General features: G+C 35.7%; 1 protein-coding gene across 1 annotated transcript in view; it reads left to right on the top strand.

The window, feature by feature from the left end:
• The first annotated feature begins 8,157 nt into the window (after nucleotides 1–8,157).
• Nucleotides 8,158–13,874, top strand: part of CHRNA5 (cholinergic receptor, nicotinic, alpha 5 (neuronal)) — a 6,676-nt gene continuing 959 nt past the window's right edge. Inside the window, exons 1-4 of the mRNA XM_010295093.1 lie at nucleotides 8,158–8,304; nucleotides 9,160–9,204; nucleotides 10,634–10,743; nucleotides 11,736–12,567. Of these exons, the coding sequence (XP_010293395.1) occupies nucleotides 9,178–9,204; nucleotides 10,634–10,743; nucleotides 11,736–12,567 (969 nt within the window). The 5' untranslated portion in view covers nucleotides 8,158–8,304; nucleotides 9,160–9,177. The remainder of the gene's footprint in view (nucleotides 8,305–9,159; nucleotides 9,205–10,633; nucleotides 10,744–11,735; nucleotides 12,568–13,874) is intronic.

The raw sequence follows: 13,874 nt of genomic DNA, 5'->3' as shown, positions 1-13,874 counted from the left end.
GAGCGCGCGTTTCATGTGGAAAAATTAGGCGGGCTTTTGCGTGTGGGGGGAAATGCTGCCGAGGCTCAGGCGGCCACGCATCACGCTTCGTTTTCCACGGCATCAACTTTTGCCAAGACGAAGCTAAAATAAGACTGACTTCAAGGTGAAGTGGGATTCTGCCGGCCGCGGAGGAGTGCTGAGGTAGGGGTTGCAGGACTTCTAGTTTTTTTTAAAAAAACCCAAAAAACCACGAACGTGACTTAGAGAGACCGCTGTCAAACGGGCTCACCAGAGATGCCCCCTTCACAGGAGAGGGGAAAAATGCCTTTGCCAAACTACGGCTTTGCAGGTGCCCGTCAGTCTTGACTACCGCGCATTTCATTAGGCAATTGTTAGGCTTTTTAAATGAATATACAACGCTTTGGAGAGTTGAAGTGTCATAGCTCTCCGGTTTTGCTCCGTTCACTTATTCAGACGAGGTACAATTGTAGATTTGTGGTGCATGCTCTTTGTAGCTGGTATAGAGGTAAATTTACTGAATATACGTTAATAATTGCAGTATTGCATATGGATCTGGCTGCACATAAGAATGTCCCTCTTAAGAATTTATAACAAAATTCTTTTTAGTTTGGTCTTGCGTTATTTGTTTGACTTCAAAAGAGTCAGTCTTATAATTCAATCAAGATGTAACTTTCAGAGTTGGAGGATGTAAAATAGCATGTGAAGCTAAAGTGCTTATAAAGTTACACAAAGATTAAAGAGCAAAATCAATGCTTCTTCAAAGATTTAGAAATAGTTGTTTCAAAACATTGCTTTTTTATGGGTACATTGCTAAGAGCTTTGCAAAACGTCTCGAAGTCATAACTGCAGTATTTACAAGCAGAAAGGAAATTAATGAGCAATAAAAAAGACTTTTTAAATATTAGCTCAAAATTGAAAATATGGTTGTAAGTATGGTTTAAGGAAAGTTGTACTGACGTCTCAGTTTTAACTGAACATACAAAATCTCAGTCTGTTATTGCTAAGTGTGATTTAAAAGATTATTTTTGGTCTCAGTATTTGGAAAAGTAGCGTTTTTCATCATGGCAGAAGATACTATTATGTGAAATTATTATGTTACATTATATGGTATATATGACTGTGTGGAACTACTTGCAGTCAGGTTAAGCCAAATTTTGCCTTTTGGCACAAGCCAACAGTTTTGACTTCATTGGGAACTGATCATATATAGTGAGGATAAAATTTTCTTTGCACAATTTGTTTCCTGTAAAATAAAATTAAATTTGCTATTAAGAGCATGAAAAACATTATAGCTCCTTGTTATTAAAATATAGGGCAAATAGAAATAATAACCTAAAACAGAGTAACATGTACATACAGTTAAAAATATTTTAGAGGTATTACTTTGCATGTGGTACAGTAATCATTTTAATGAGTAGAAGTGAATTATGGATGTGACTTTGTTTTTATGATACTTTTAAGAGTGCAAAACTCTGATTTGACAAGATAAAATATGTGCTGATTTAAAATACAATCAAACTATAAGTTTTTTTCCTGGCTCTGAATCTTAAACTAACAGGTGCGACTTAAATGCACACATTAAATCGAGATTAACAACCACCTATAGCACTGCTGTGCCATGCTGCGGACCTGTGATCGTGTTTCCCTGGGAGTTCATACACCCACACATTTTCCTCTCGGTATAACAGATCGGATCCTTCTCCCTACCCAACAGGAAGCTGCAAACCTTCCTGCTTGTATGGACTTCTTGTGATTTTTCTCTTAAAATATTTTAAGATTAATATTTAAGCTTTCTTTAGAGATTCTTAGGAAGAAAAATGTGAGCTTTGATTTGTGCAGAAATGTCTGTGTTGATCTGTAGAAGGAATTGTGGAAGGAAGTACTTGTGTAGTTTCCCACTTTTCAGAATGGTAAAACCTGATTTTTGTATGATAGTATATGTTCTGAAATCTGCTCTGTGTCTGTTTTTTGAGCAGAGCATGTGATTTCTAAACAGTTTCTGTTTTCTGCAAGCCATAAGATTGGATCCAATCCAGTGTATCCGAGGCTGGAATCGAGCTGTGTGGCAGAAGATAACGCCAGTGCACAACTTCTGCAGCACCCAGGGCTGCACCGGCAACTTGTGAAAAGCCCGAGGCCTGCGTCTTATTTACATAAAGCTCTTATTTACATAAATTGTGGATTTGTGTTTACTTCCATGATGCATACCCTCTAAACCTGTATGAATAAATGGTTCTACTTTTAAGATTCTACATACTTGTTCTTCCTTTTAGTCCTTGTGCTACCCACACTTGTATATCCACTTTTTGCTACTTCCATTCAGCATTCCTCAGTGCTGTCTTCACAGCCCATCTTCAGTCCTTACTGACAAGTCAGCATCAGTGAAAATGATGCAGTGGTTAAACGCAGTATAAAGAGAGATGGCAAAATCCTGGATCTGCTACAGAAGGAGTCCCACTGGCTTCGGAGTGACCAGAATTTTTACCCTGAGGCACCCTGACATGAGGCAGCCTTTTCATGTGCCCTAGCTGTCGGGCAGGGAGAAGGATCACAGTTCTTCTGTTTGTTGAAAACTGACTGGAGAATATTAGTGTCAATGAACTCACAAGGAAATGCTGTGCCGTGTCTCAGATCTGTAGCAGTAGCGCTGTAGGTGGCTGTTAAGCAGGAGACTACTGCTCATAACAGCTTCACTATAGAGTTCAGGAAGCTGTTTGGCATGTTGTGTGTATTTACGATAGAATCCATAGCACAGGTATTCAGAAAGGAGTGGTTTGTGCTCTAGTTAGCTCTTAATCTAATGATTGACTGTCAGTCTGTAGTTGATCGTATCTATTTCTTGATTAGCTACAAACTACATGGCAGTATATTAAGCTGTTATTAATCAAACTCGTAAATATGTTCATTCCTATGGGCCGTAATTATCCCTTGATACTAAGCTATTAGGGGATAGTTTAATTCTACTTCCCAATTACCAAGCCAGAAATTTTTACCTCTTAAATTTGAGTTGAATGTAACAAACCTCTTCCCTGCTCTCTATATGCAGCTCTTGTACCTCTGTTCATATTGGTAGGTGCTAAGCAACGCTGCAATTCAAAATCCCTTTTAGTTTCATGTCCACAATATGTAATTTTATTTTTCCACCCTTTCCTTTCTTCCATGGACCTCTTTTGAAAATGCACCAAGTAGTGATCCAAAGAAAACCTGAAATCATTAACACTCAATTATATCAATTAGAAAATGCTTTGAACTACACTACTACACTATTTAAAGTATAAGGACCAGTGTTATATGTGCAATCGCAATGTGGTTCTTAGACACTTTATCTAAGGAAGTGCAGAAGAATACAGTGTTCAAAGAAAGTTTATTCATTAGAGAAACATGGGCTGTGATGATGTTCTTTCATTTAAAAACAAACAAAAGTTTATGAAAAGATATGAGATGTAGCTGTAACGCTACATGTTTCACTGGTAATTCTTACAAAAAGAATACTGCTGCTAAATCATGTTAAAATGCTAAGAAATGTAATCCTATAATGGTACAGTAAGAAACAATGTAAAAAGACAGATTTTACAAAAGAATAACATTTTTGTAATTTATCTGAAACATTTAAAAAGTCTGCCATTAGGAGCACTAGTGAAATTTTGACTTGAGGGTGTTAACAAAATGAATAGACATGCACATGTTCTGTTGTGCTACTCATGAATCTGAGACCCATGTAATCCTTCCTTTTCTTTTCTAAATGGCTCTTCCAAAGTTTGTTAAATGCTTGGGACTGAATTTTTAAATACAATTGTGTCTGAGGTGAAGTGTTTAGTTAAAATTTCTACTTAATATTCTGTCAAAAGTGTGCTCCAACTACTTCAAAGTTTAAAAAAAAGGAAATCATTAGTCTGCTTTGTACATAAACATTAGTCTCCTTTTTTTCAGAATTAAAATTTTGGCCATCCAGCATTTTCTCATGTGATTCAGGGTTGGGTTTTTTTTGATGAACATGGAATCACACTGAGAGGGAGTGTGCGGAAAAGAGTTTCAAGTGTAAATTATAAAAATAAATATTGTCATTGGGATTTATCACTGAACAGTATGGAGAGCCTACCTTTGATTTAGACTGCAGGAGCTATCTGACCTCAACAAAAATAAAGCCACACAAATACAGGCATGCTTAGAATTGCCTTCAAAGGCTACAGATCTTCCAAGATTTTTTAGTACAGTGAGCTAGTAGCGGAGTGAGTGCTTCCGTGATCTTTTACCGCCTGATTTAGTATGAGACTTGTATTCTGGGTTGTTTGTTTGCTAATCTTGCTAGTCCTAGGTTTTAAAATCTTTCTGCTTTTCTCTAGCCAGCATAGCCTCTCTGCTGCCTCAAGGCACTAACTGTATTTTATCTCTTTTCCTCTCCTCTGTACCTTTTTTCTGCTTGCTACCAGATCTTCACATTTTTTTTCTTTTTGGTGCTAACACCAGTAAGTTACTAAGTATTGCACCCTTTATTGTAAGCCTAAAAGCATATAGGCACATGGAAAAGAGAAATTAAACACATGCAGTCTGTGTAACCAGTGAGCTGTGTAGTCCTATTAAATAACATATGGAAAGGTAGGGGTGGTTATTTATTTTATTGTTGCCGATTTTTAATATGTTGTTACCATCTCCAGCCTCCCCATGGTATAAGCTGCCTTTTATAGATCAGTATGCACCAGCTTATTAATAAACAGAGTAAACTAGAAGTGTGAAAAAGTGTGGGTATTTCTGTGACAGAAAAGAAAAAAATTAGTTGAGCTATATTGTTATTAAATGTGGTCACCTTAATAAATTGGTGAGTACACTGTAGGTCTGAGTGTAAAATGTTTGAAAAAAATTCCGTAAGTATATAAAAGTGGTAAAGGAACATGTACCTATTTGGCATAGCAGAGTAGATACTGTATTTTAAGAGAAGGTTAATCTGAAAACAGCATGTACCCTGAAGATGCTGTATTGCTGTACAGGAGGTCATCTTACAGGAACACAGAAATGGTGAAAGTGCAACTTTGCCTCTGCATTGCTTCAAGGTCAATTAATGGAGAGAGAATACCCAGTTGCATAGTCGTTCTCAAATTGTACAAAAAATTCAGTTGAGAATTGTAACTGTAAAAGGGAAATGTAATTAATGCCAATACAAGAATCAAGTATTTATGAAACGTTAGCCTGAAATCTACACAAAACCATTCATGATTCAGGAAACAGGGGTATAGAAATAGAAAAATTAAGTTGTGTCTTCAGGAAGCGTTCTTTTGGATGTCTTTGAAAAGCAGGACTTGGCAAATCTATGTATAGTTACAAATAAGAAAAATTCCTTGGCTAACGAGGATACACTGACCCTAAGGTATCAATTAAAAGAAATATATTTTAACTCAGTAGCTGTGAAGGTAACGTGTGTGTAACATTCTGTTGCTGGATCCCTTCCGGCAGCAATCCTTAATGTGCCGTGTGTTTTCCTGTATCCACCGGAGGTGTGCTCAGTGGTACAACGCAAGTTGCCCATCAGTTCTTTGCTATTACACAACCCACGTGTCAAGGATCTTGAATTGGAAAGACATTAAATTGTAGACCATGTACAAATAATACATCACGAAGAACAACAGGTTGCTGAGTGTTTGGGAATGAATGAAGTACTCTGTAAACAGGTGGATTTGTGTTTGGAAGCAGAAGGGTGATCTGTCTTAAAACCCAAATGCTGATCTGGCCCGCAACAAGAACTGTTCTGCAGCATGTTAGTATATGGTAAGATTTGGAGGGAAAAGGAGTCCTGCTGCTCCCACTTTGCTGATCCTGCTCCTTAAGGTACATTCTGCTTTTGCTGCTACTGTAAAGTTTCAGAGAAAATCCAGTTAGTATTCATAATAATAGCTCTACTGGAGTGCCCCAAACCTGCAGTGCAGAAGGCAGGGAATTCTTTTGTGGTTGGGCTCTGCAGTGCTTCAGATGTTTTGTCTGAAGGATCTGTAAATCCAGCTTTTTGCAGCACAGCAGAAGGCCATTGCTGTCACTTTGATGAATGGGAGGGAACTTAAAAACTTCTGTTGCCTGTCTTAGTTGTCTAGGCTGCAGTGGTTGCAGTCACATAGAACTAGTTCATGTCTGTCTAAATTAATGGCTTAAATGGTGTTAGCCAACTCTCTGCAACAAATGCAAGCCATCAAACCATTGACCAAATCCTGAGGTAGATTTTGCAAGTTGTGTTGAAATGAGAACTGATACCCTAGTATGCAAGTATGATGCTATCTGACAGAAGTGGCGATTTAGTAATCCCAGGCAATTGTAAAATTTTAGTCCTCTTCAGTGTCTAATAATCTCTGATTCACCGAGCGGTTGTGGTAAGGAACTTCAAATAGAAATTGTTTATACTGCTTTTAATTGATGCTTTTGTTTCCTTTACCTTCTTTTACGAGAAAGGTTAAATACCATCAGTGTTTTTTCTGCATTTATCATTTGCTACTTTATCTACTTCTGTTATGTTCACTAACTTCACGTCCTCTCCGAACAAAATAATGTTAATCTTTTGAATCTCTCCTTGTATGGATGACCGTCTCTGGTTTTAATCTGTTTATGCCATTCTCTGGTGCTTTTCTGTTTCTGAGATATCTTTTTTTAGACAGATGCTGTTAGTGAGCACATCATTTCCAGAGAGGTCATGCCGTACATTTATGTAATGGTATAATACTTTTAAATCTGCATTAAAAAGAGATGGTTGTGAGCATCTTTCTTGGGTTTACGCTGTCCCTTGAATTGACTGTAACAATCGTTGGGTCTTTTTTCAGCAGTAGTTTCAGTCAGTTGAAATGTCACCAGTGAGTAGTAAAAATCTTTGTCTAGAGCATATGTTCATGTGTTCGGGTGGTTGCTTCTGTCTGGGAATTTTGGAGCCATTCCCTTCAAGGTCATGTGTGTAGCTTGTGCTGCTTCTTGAGGCAGTGGCCTTTTGCAGGTCTTTTACACTGCCTTTGAAAGGTGTTCTTACTTGGGTTACTTAGCCACATCTTGCCTTTTTTCTTCCCCTCTCTCCGTATCTTCCCCAAGTTTGTCTTTCTCACGTTATTTAGTGTATTTAATTTTTTTGTATGGGTTCTCATAATGGAAAAACCTTAAACTTTGCCTTTTTTTGAGTAGCAGGGTTTCTACTGATGTACTGAGACCACACTGTTAAAAAAAATTTTTTTTTGGTGGATTCCTACAGATAAAGGACAGCAGTTGCTTCATGAGGTACTTGAGGACAACAAAACATCTCTTTTGAAGTCCAGGCTGCTCTCTGCCTGCAGTTTCTGCATCTACAGTGTTTTTCTTTCCCAAAGCTCTGCCATGTATTCTGTTCTCTCAGGAGACAAAAGAAGACATTTAGTTTCCGCTGCTTTGTAAACTATACAAAGACTTTTTTTTGGCTGTTCCAGTCATCAGTCAGTCTCCAGGCATTGAAATGACTCCTTGAGAACTATGGAAAAGGAGTAACTGAATGCATACTATTATTTAACTTGAAAAGTACCTTCCAGTCCATATAACATTAGAATAGGTAGAGGATAGACTGGTAAATAGATCAGTACATGTGTTTATGATACAAGATGGTGTGGGGAAAAACTGCTCTAAAAGTACTGCAAAGATTATATGTCATAGATGTGACCAAACATTAGAAGAAATAATGTGTAAAACATGAAAGGACCACTGTTTCAAACTGGAGTGCAAGTTATGCAATATACTAAAGACCTGTACAGTGTGGATGTAGGTTTTTAAAAAGTACCACGTTGTTTTAGAATGATAGAACTTCAGTCCCTCACAGATAAGCTTTCAGTTTTAGAGAATTTCCACAATTGCATTGCACCAGGTAAATTATATAAGTGCATTATACAGATTCTGTGATTTTGCCTTTATTATTACTAGAATTATCTTAACATTCTTGAGTCATAGATTTTAAATATGTGATAGCGGCATGAAGATGCTAATAAAAACAGGTAATTTTATAAAATTCTTCTTCTAAGACCTTGGCCATGCTTCCTGAGAAAAGGGGGTAAGATGAGAAATTTAACTCTGCGTAAATATAGCAGTAGCTCTTTGGACACAGGAATGCATATGTACACTGTTTATTTGAATCGATGTTAATAAATTATTTTTTTTTTAATAGGTATATCTGAACCTTCTTTTATTGCTAAAAGTGAAGACCGTTTGTTTAAACATTTATTTGAAGACTATCAAAGATGGGTTCGTCCAGTGGAACGCTTGAATGACACAATAAAAATAAAGTTTGGTCTTGCAATCTCTCAGCTAGTAGATGTGGTATGTATAGTAAATAAGTTTGTTTATTTTTTTAACCTAGTTCTTAAAATTCTGGAACATGATGTCATATGAAATAACTGTGCATATTTTAGCTTAAACAATAGATAACAGGTTTTTTAGCTTAAACCTCTAAATTATCAGCGTAATAAAAAATGCATTGTAGATGAGGGCATGAAGAAGTGAGTGCAAAGAGGTTGAGAAGTCGAAAGGCTCTTATGTTTAGTGGAGTTTTCAGCAAAAAAAAGAGAGTGAAATTCTTAAGCCTAGGGAATTGTGTTTTAATTTATTTATTAAATGTGAGAACCACGTATGTTTAAACTTTACCAATCTCATTTCTGTAAAATTCATAAACACTTGCAAATACTGTTCTTTTTTCCCCCTTTAAGCAGCAAAAAAACCTCTAAGCCTTCAAATATGTCACTTCCATTACTTCTTGGCATTACCTGTGATGTAAAAGAGATCAACCAGATTTTTTCCCCTGATATTTACTCTCTTCACAATATTATTTTCAAATTGAATTCATTGTTTATAGCTATAAGAGGAGTTTTTCTTCCACATGTTGGCTATTCCTTCGTGTTTCCATAGAAAAATAGTAAGACTGCATAAAATACAGTCAAATAAAAAAATGAAAAAGAGGAAAGAGATACAGAAGGGGAAAAATGTCACTTTTAACAGTTAAATAATCAAAGGTCATAACTATATGTTTAAAAAGTTCTCATATAAACATACTTATCAGTGACTGAAATACTTTTAGAAGTGTGTTTTATATTTTAAATTACATTCCTCTGTGAACTAAAGCAGCTATGAATGTACTGTGCAGAATTTTTTTTCATTAAAAATGCTTTATTTTTATAGGATGAGAAAAATCAATTGATGACAACAAATGTCTGGTTGAAACAGGTATGTGTAAAATATTGATGAAAAATTCTGAAGCTTCGTAAGTGCAAGTCAAAAGTTGGAAGAAGCTTCTCTAATTAATTGTATATTAAAAAAACCTTAATGGTTGCATGAATTTGTATTTTACATAGTATCCTTAAGATTGTCCCTGGAAATGCTTTAAAGGATTAATTGTTATAAACCTTCAAAAAAAATTAAAAAATTTACCTAGTTAAAAGAACTCTGATATGGTATTGCATGGCCATTTAATATACCAAGGTGCATGTATCTAACCACAAAAGTTACTGCTTCAGTACGTAAGTTTACTTTCAAAAACTACATTAAGCAAAGTAGGGGTTTGTGTAGTCTTCTGTATAATAGTTTTAAGATCTTTGTCTTGTGGGGTATTTGAGATTATCAGATAATCGTCACTGAAGAATTTCCATTTCAAAGTTGTATATGCTTGCTATAAAGAGCTGCTTTCTCCTCTTAAGAAGTTTTGTTTATGGGCAGGAAAAAGCCTCAAGCTTTATAATAATCGGCATCCAATGCTAAACTTAGTGGCCACTATTAACTTGGGAAATGCTGCTCACAAATCATTCTTGATTTAACTTTGAAGAGCATTTGCAGACTGATTATACTTACTAGCTTACTAAATTATTTTTGTTTGGGCTACTTAATTTGTGGTTTGTTTTGTTGTTTTTTTTTTTTTCTGTTGCTTTCTATTCCCTTCTTCTCCAGTAACTGTAATTTCAGGCAAAATTTTTCTTTTCAGGGAAACTTTGAGACTACTCAGCAAGTATGAGATGGCAATATGTTTATGGTAGCACTTTCTGCCCTCTTAATAGTTTCTGCAGAATTTGTTGCAGTTGAACCAGTTCAAATAAAATAAGAACTGACCTGAATATGCATTTAAAATTCTATGTGATGGTGAATTCCTAGGAACTTGCTATTCTTCCTTTGAGCTTTTAGTTTGAATACAAAATTACCAAAGTATTACTATGCTTTTAGTGGTTCTATTTTTAGTTTTGCTGGTAAAAATAGAAATGACTATCTTGTGAGAGTTGCAGTTTGATTTTTTTTTTAATGTGATGAAAATGCTTAAATTGCTTCTGATCAGCTTCCAAAGTCATTGATATTTATTCAGAACAAGTTTTTTTCAAATTGAACTCTCTATACATTATAATAGCTCTTATGTATGTATACATGCTCTGAAAAAGGATTTTAATATCTTAAGTTCTGTACAGAAATACTGTTGAGTGGCTCTTATAACAGAAAACAAATATTGGATGAGGTAAATAGATGTCTGTTCAGCAAATTCACTGTTATAGGCAAATTTAGAAGCCAGTTTGATTTTTAAAATTTTTTTAATTGCCTTTTTATCTGTTTTCATCTAGTCTTGCCCTGCTTAACTTCACAATAATAATCATTTTTACATCTCACATATCCACAGGAATGGATAGATGTAAAATTAAGATGGAATCCTGAAGACTATGCTGGAATAACATCTATTCGTGTCCCATCAGATTCTATTTGGATTCCAGATATCGTGTTGTATGATAAGTAAGATTTTAATCTTTTCATATAAGATACGTTTACTTTCTAATTTACTGTCCAGGCTGCTTCTAGGAGGCTCATTAGATAGATTATGCACGTACATTTAGCAGAGCTAAGAATGTGTGGAACAATTTGCCTCTGAATGGAAATGGGTTTTGTTGCCATGTTAAATGCTTAAATGTTTTGCTTTGCTTCCGTATGGAATTTCTAGTTTCTTTGAAAATTTTATTTCCACTTGTTTGTGTAAACTCTTTTTTTAATTAGAAAACAATGTCTTGCACAGTGTTGCATGCAGACTAATAGTATAGAGTGATAGGAAGGAAGCAACAAATTCATGCTGTTGTACGTCATACTCAGTGTGGATTTAAAATGAAGTACACTCAGCTGTAAGTTTTTTTTGGCATTTGGTGATTTTTTGAGAATAGCAGATCTCAGAAGCAATAACTTCTGAATTAATCTTTCTGCTCAACTCAGGTGCATTTACAATGCTTTTACATTTCCTGACTTGTTGAGTCAGGAAAAAAGGCTGTTGCAGTGATTGTAAATTCAAGTTTTGACGTGGCACACAAGTATTATTTTACCTGCTCTGGGACTTTTTCCTTCAGTAATTATGATTTGGCCAAACTGAAAAGTATGTATGCTGTATTAGCAATAGAAACACCAGAGTTTGGTCATGCTGTTAAAGGTCAGGATTTTTAGAGTCTCTTGCATAAGTCACTGGCACCACAGAAATTTGCACAGAACTTTTAATGAAAATTTAAAATTGAATTTGAATATTGCAAATATTCTTCACTCTTCCAAAGCTGTTTACCTGCATGAGATCCAAATTAAAAAAAAAAAAAAGTTGACTATGAACATAATACAAAATTTTGGCTATGATGGGGGAGAAGGGATAAACAGCTGAAATGACAGTAACAAAGCATATTTTCTTATTTTAACCTCCCCCACACACCCCCCCTCCCCGTTGTAACTGCTTGCATGTATCTCTTTTCTTTCAGTGCAGATGGACGTTTTGAGGGAACATCTACAAAAACTGTGGTAAAATATGATGGCACCATTGCTTGGACTCCACCAGCAAACTACAAAAGTTCTTGTACTATTGATGTAACTTTCTTCCCCTTTGACCTTCAAAATTGCTCTATGAAGTTTGGTTCCTGGACTTACGATGGCTCACAGGTTGATATAATTCTTGAAGATTATGATGTAGACAAGAGAGACTTTTTTGATAATGGAGAATGGGAAATAGTGACTGCAACAGGGAGCAAAGGAAATAGGACTGATGGATGCTGCTGGTATCCTTTTGTTACATATTCATTTATAATTAGACGTTTGCCACTTTTTTATACGTTGTTTCTCATTATTCCTTGTATTGTGCTTTCATTTCTAACTGTCCTTGTCTTCTATCTTCCCTCAAATGAAGGTGAAAAAATTTCACTTTGCACTTCAGTACTGGTATCTTTGACTGTTTTTCTTCTTGTTATCGAAGAGATTATTCCATCTTCTTCTAAAGTTATCCCACTTATAGGAGAGTACTTGGTGTTTACTATGATATTTGTGACATTGTCCATTGTGATAACTGTCTTTGCAATCAATATTCATCATCGCTCTTCGTCCACACACAATGCTATGGCACCTTGGGTTCGCAAGATATTTCTTCACAAACTTCCCAAGCTGCTTTGCATGAGAAGTCATGTAGATAGATACTTTGCTCAGAAGGAGGAAACAGGAAATACGAATGGATCAGAATCATCTAGGAACACCTTGGAAGCAGCTCTAGATTCTATCCGTTATATTACAAGACATGTTATGAAGGAGAATGAAGTTCGCGAGGTGGGTGTATTAGTCACATTACACTCATTTTGTAAAACTGGAAATTAGAAAACCAGGTAACGGTTTACTGTGCAGTTGCGTATTCAATATGTGCTATGCGATTCTCAGTTTCTGTACTTCTCTGGAAGCTGTGTAATTATTTCCACTGGAAAAAAGTACCAGTATGGTACAATATTGAGAATTCTTATAGATATTGGGCTGATACAATACAGTCCTTGGGTTCTTTAAAGGCTTTTGCTTTCTTCTAGAAGTAAGTTCATGTTGTTAATTACACATTTTCAGAGATCCTTGTCTGTTACAAGAGCATGTACCGTAACTGTTCCCTACAGTGCTGCTGGACGTTATTTTCATGATGGGAGAAGCAGGTATCTTTCATTTTAATGTTGTACCAGAAGGCCATCTGAAAAATGCATTTGTCTCACATTTTCAGCATAAATACTGCTAGGTCTTATTTTGCAGCTTTCCATTCCAAATAAAAACGATTTTTAATGCCCTAACTTGTATTAGTTTAAATACAAGCTACAGCCATATGTTGGTTACTTTGTGCTGACATCAAGCATGGACTAGATGACTTCTTGAGTGTTCTCTTCTAGCCTTATTATTATTTGTCTCTAAACTATATAAAAAGTTGTCAAAGGCTTTTTTTCAGTCTGTACGTTTGCACTCTGAACTATCCTTAATGGATATTTACACCATTTGGTAATAAAGAATCTATTTTCTTTCTTTAAACTAGCACCATTGGAACATCAGAGACATAAATGCTATTTTTAGGCTAGTGTAGAAATACAGAAGTTTGTTATGTGGTCTTATGATACTGCTATCTGTTTCTGATGGCCAGACCTGAGATTCTTTCAATTTATACAGAAATGACTGTCTTCAAAAGTTGCTGGGTGCTGAGAGCGTGTTCTCATGTGCTAGCGCGGGAGTAAGCTAACTCCTCTAATGCACCTTCTCAGGACTCAATTCTGACATTATCACAAGGGATCCAGCCTAGATTTTGAGTAAATGTATCTATTGTACTGTTAGAACAGCATCTAATACTCCTGCATTGTATAAACAACACAAATAGAATGGTTTGCTATTAAATACATAATTTCATGTAAATTAAGGGTTGGTTTTCTTTCTCTTACTGAGCTTACTATATGTGACTGTGAGTGACAAGAGAGGTGATAAGTATTTTGTTTTTCAGGTGTAATGTTGTTGTGACTCTAAAGCTCAGAAATTAAATCTGCAGCTGACTGGGGATTCACTGGTATTTTATTATTTGGGCTCCAGAGAATGCAAGCTTTAATTGCCAAAGTTGTTAA

Source organism: Phaethon lepturus, unplaced genomic scaffold, assembly GCF_000687285.1.
Source record: "Phaethon lepturus isolate BGI_N335 unplaced genomic scaffold, ASM68728v1 scaffold56539, whole genome shotgun sequence".
Classification (NCBI taxonomy): Eukaryota; Metazoa; Chordata; class Aves; order Phaethontiformes; family Phaethontidae; genus Phaethon; species Phaethon lepturus.
Note: the sequence above shows the minus strand (reverse complement) of the source record. Positions and strands in the feature narration are given on the sequence as shown.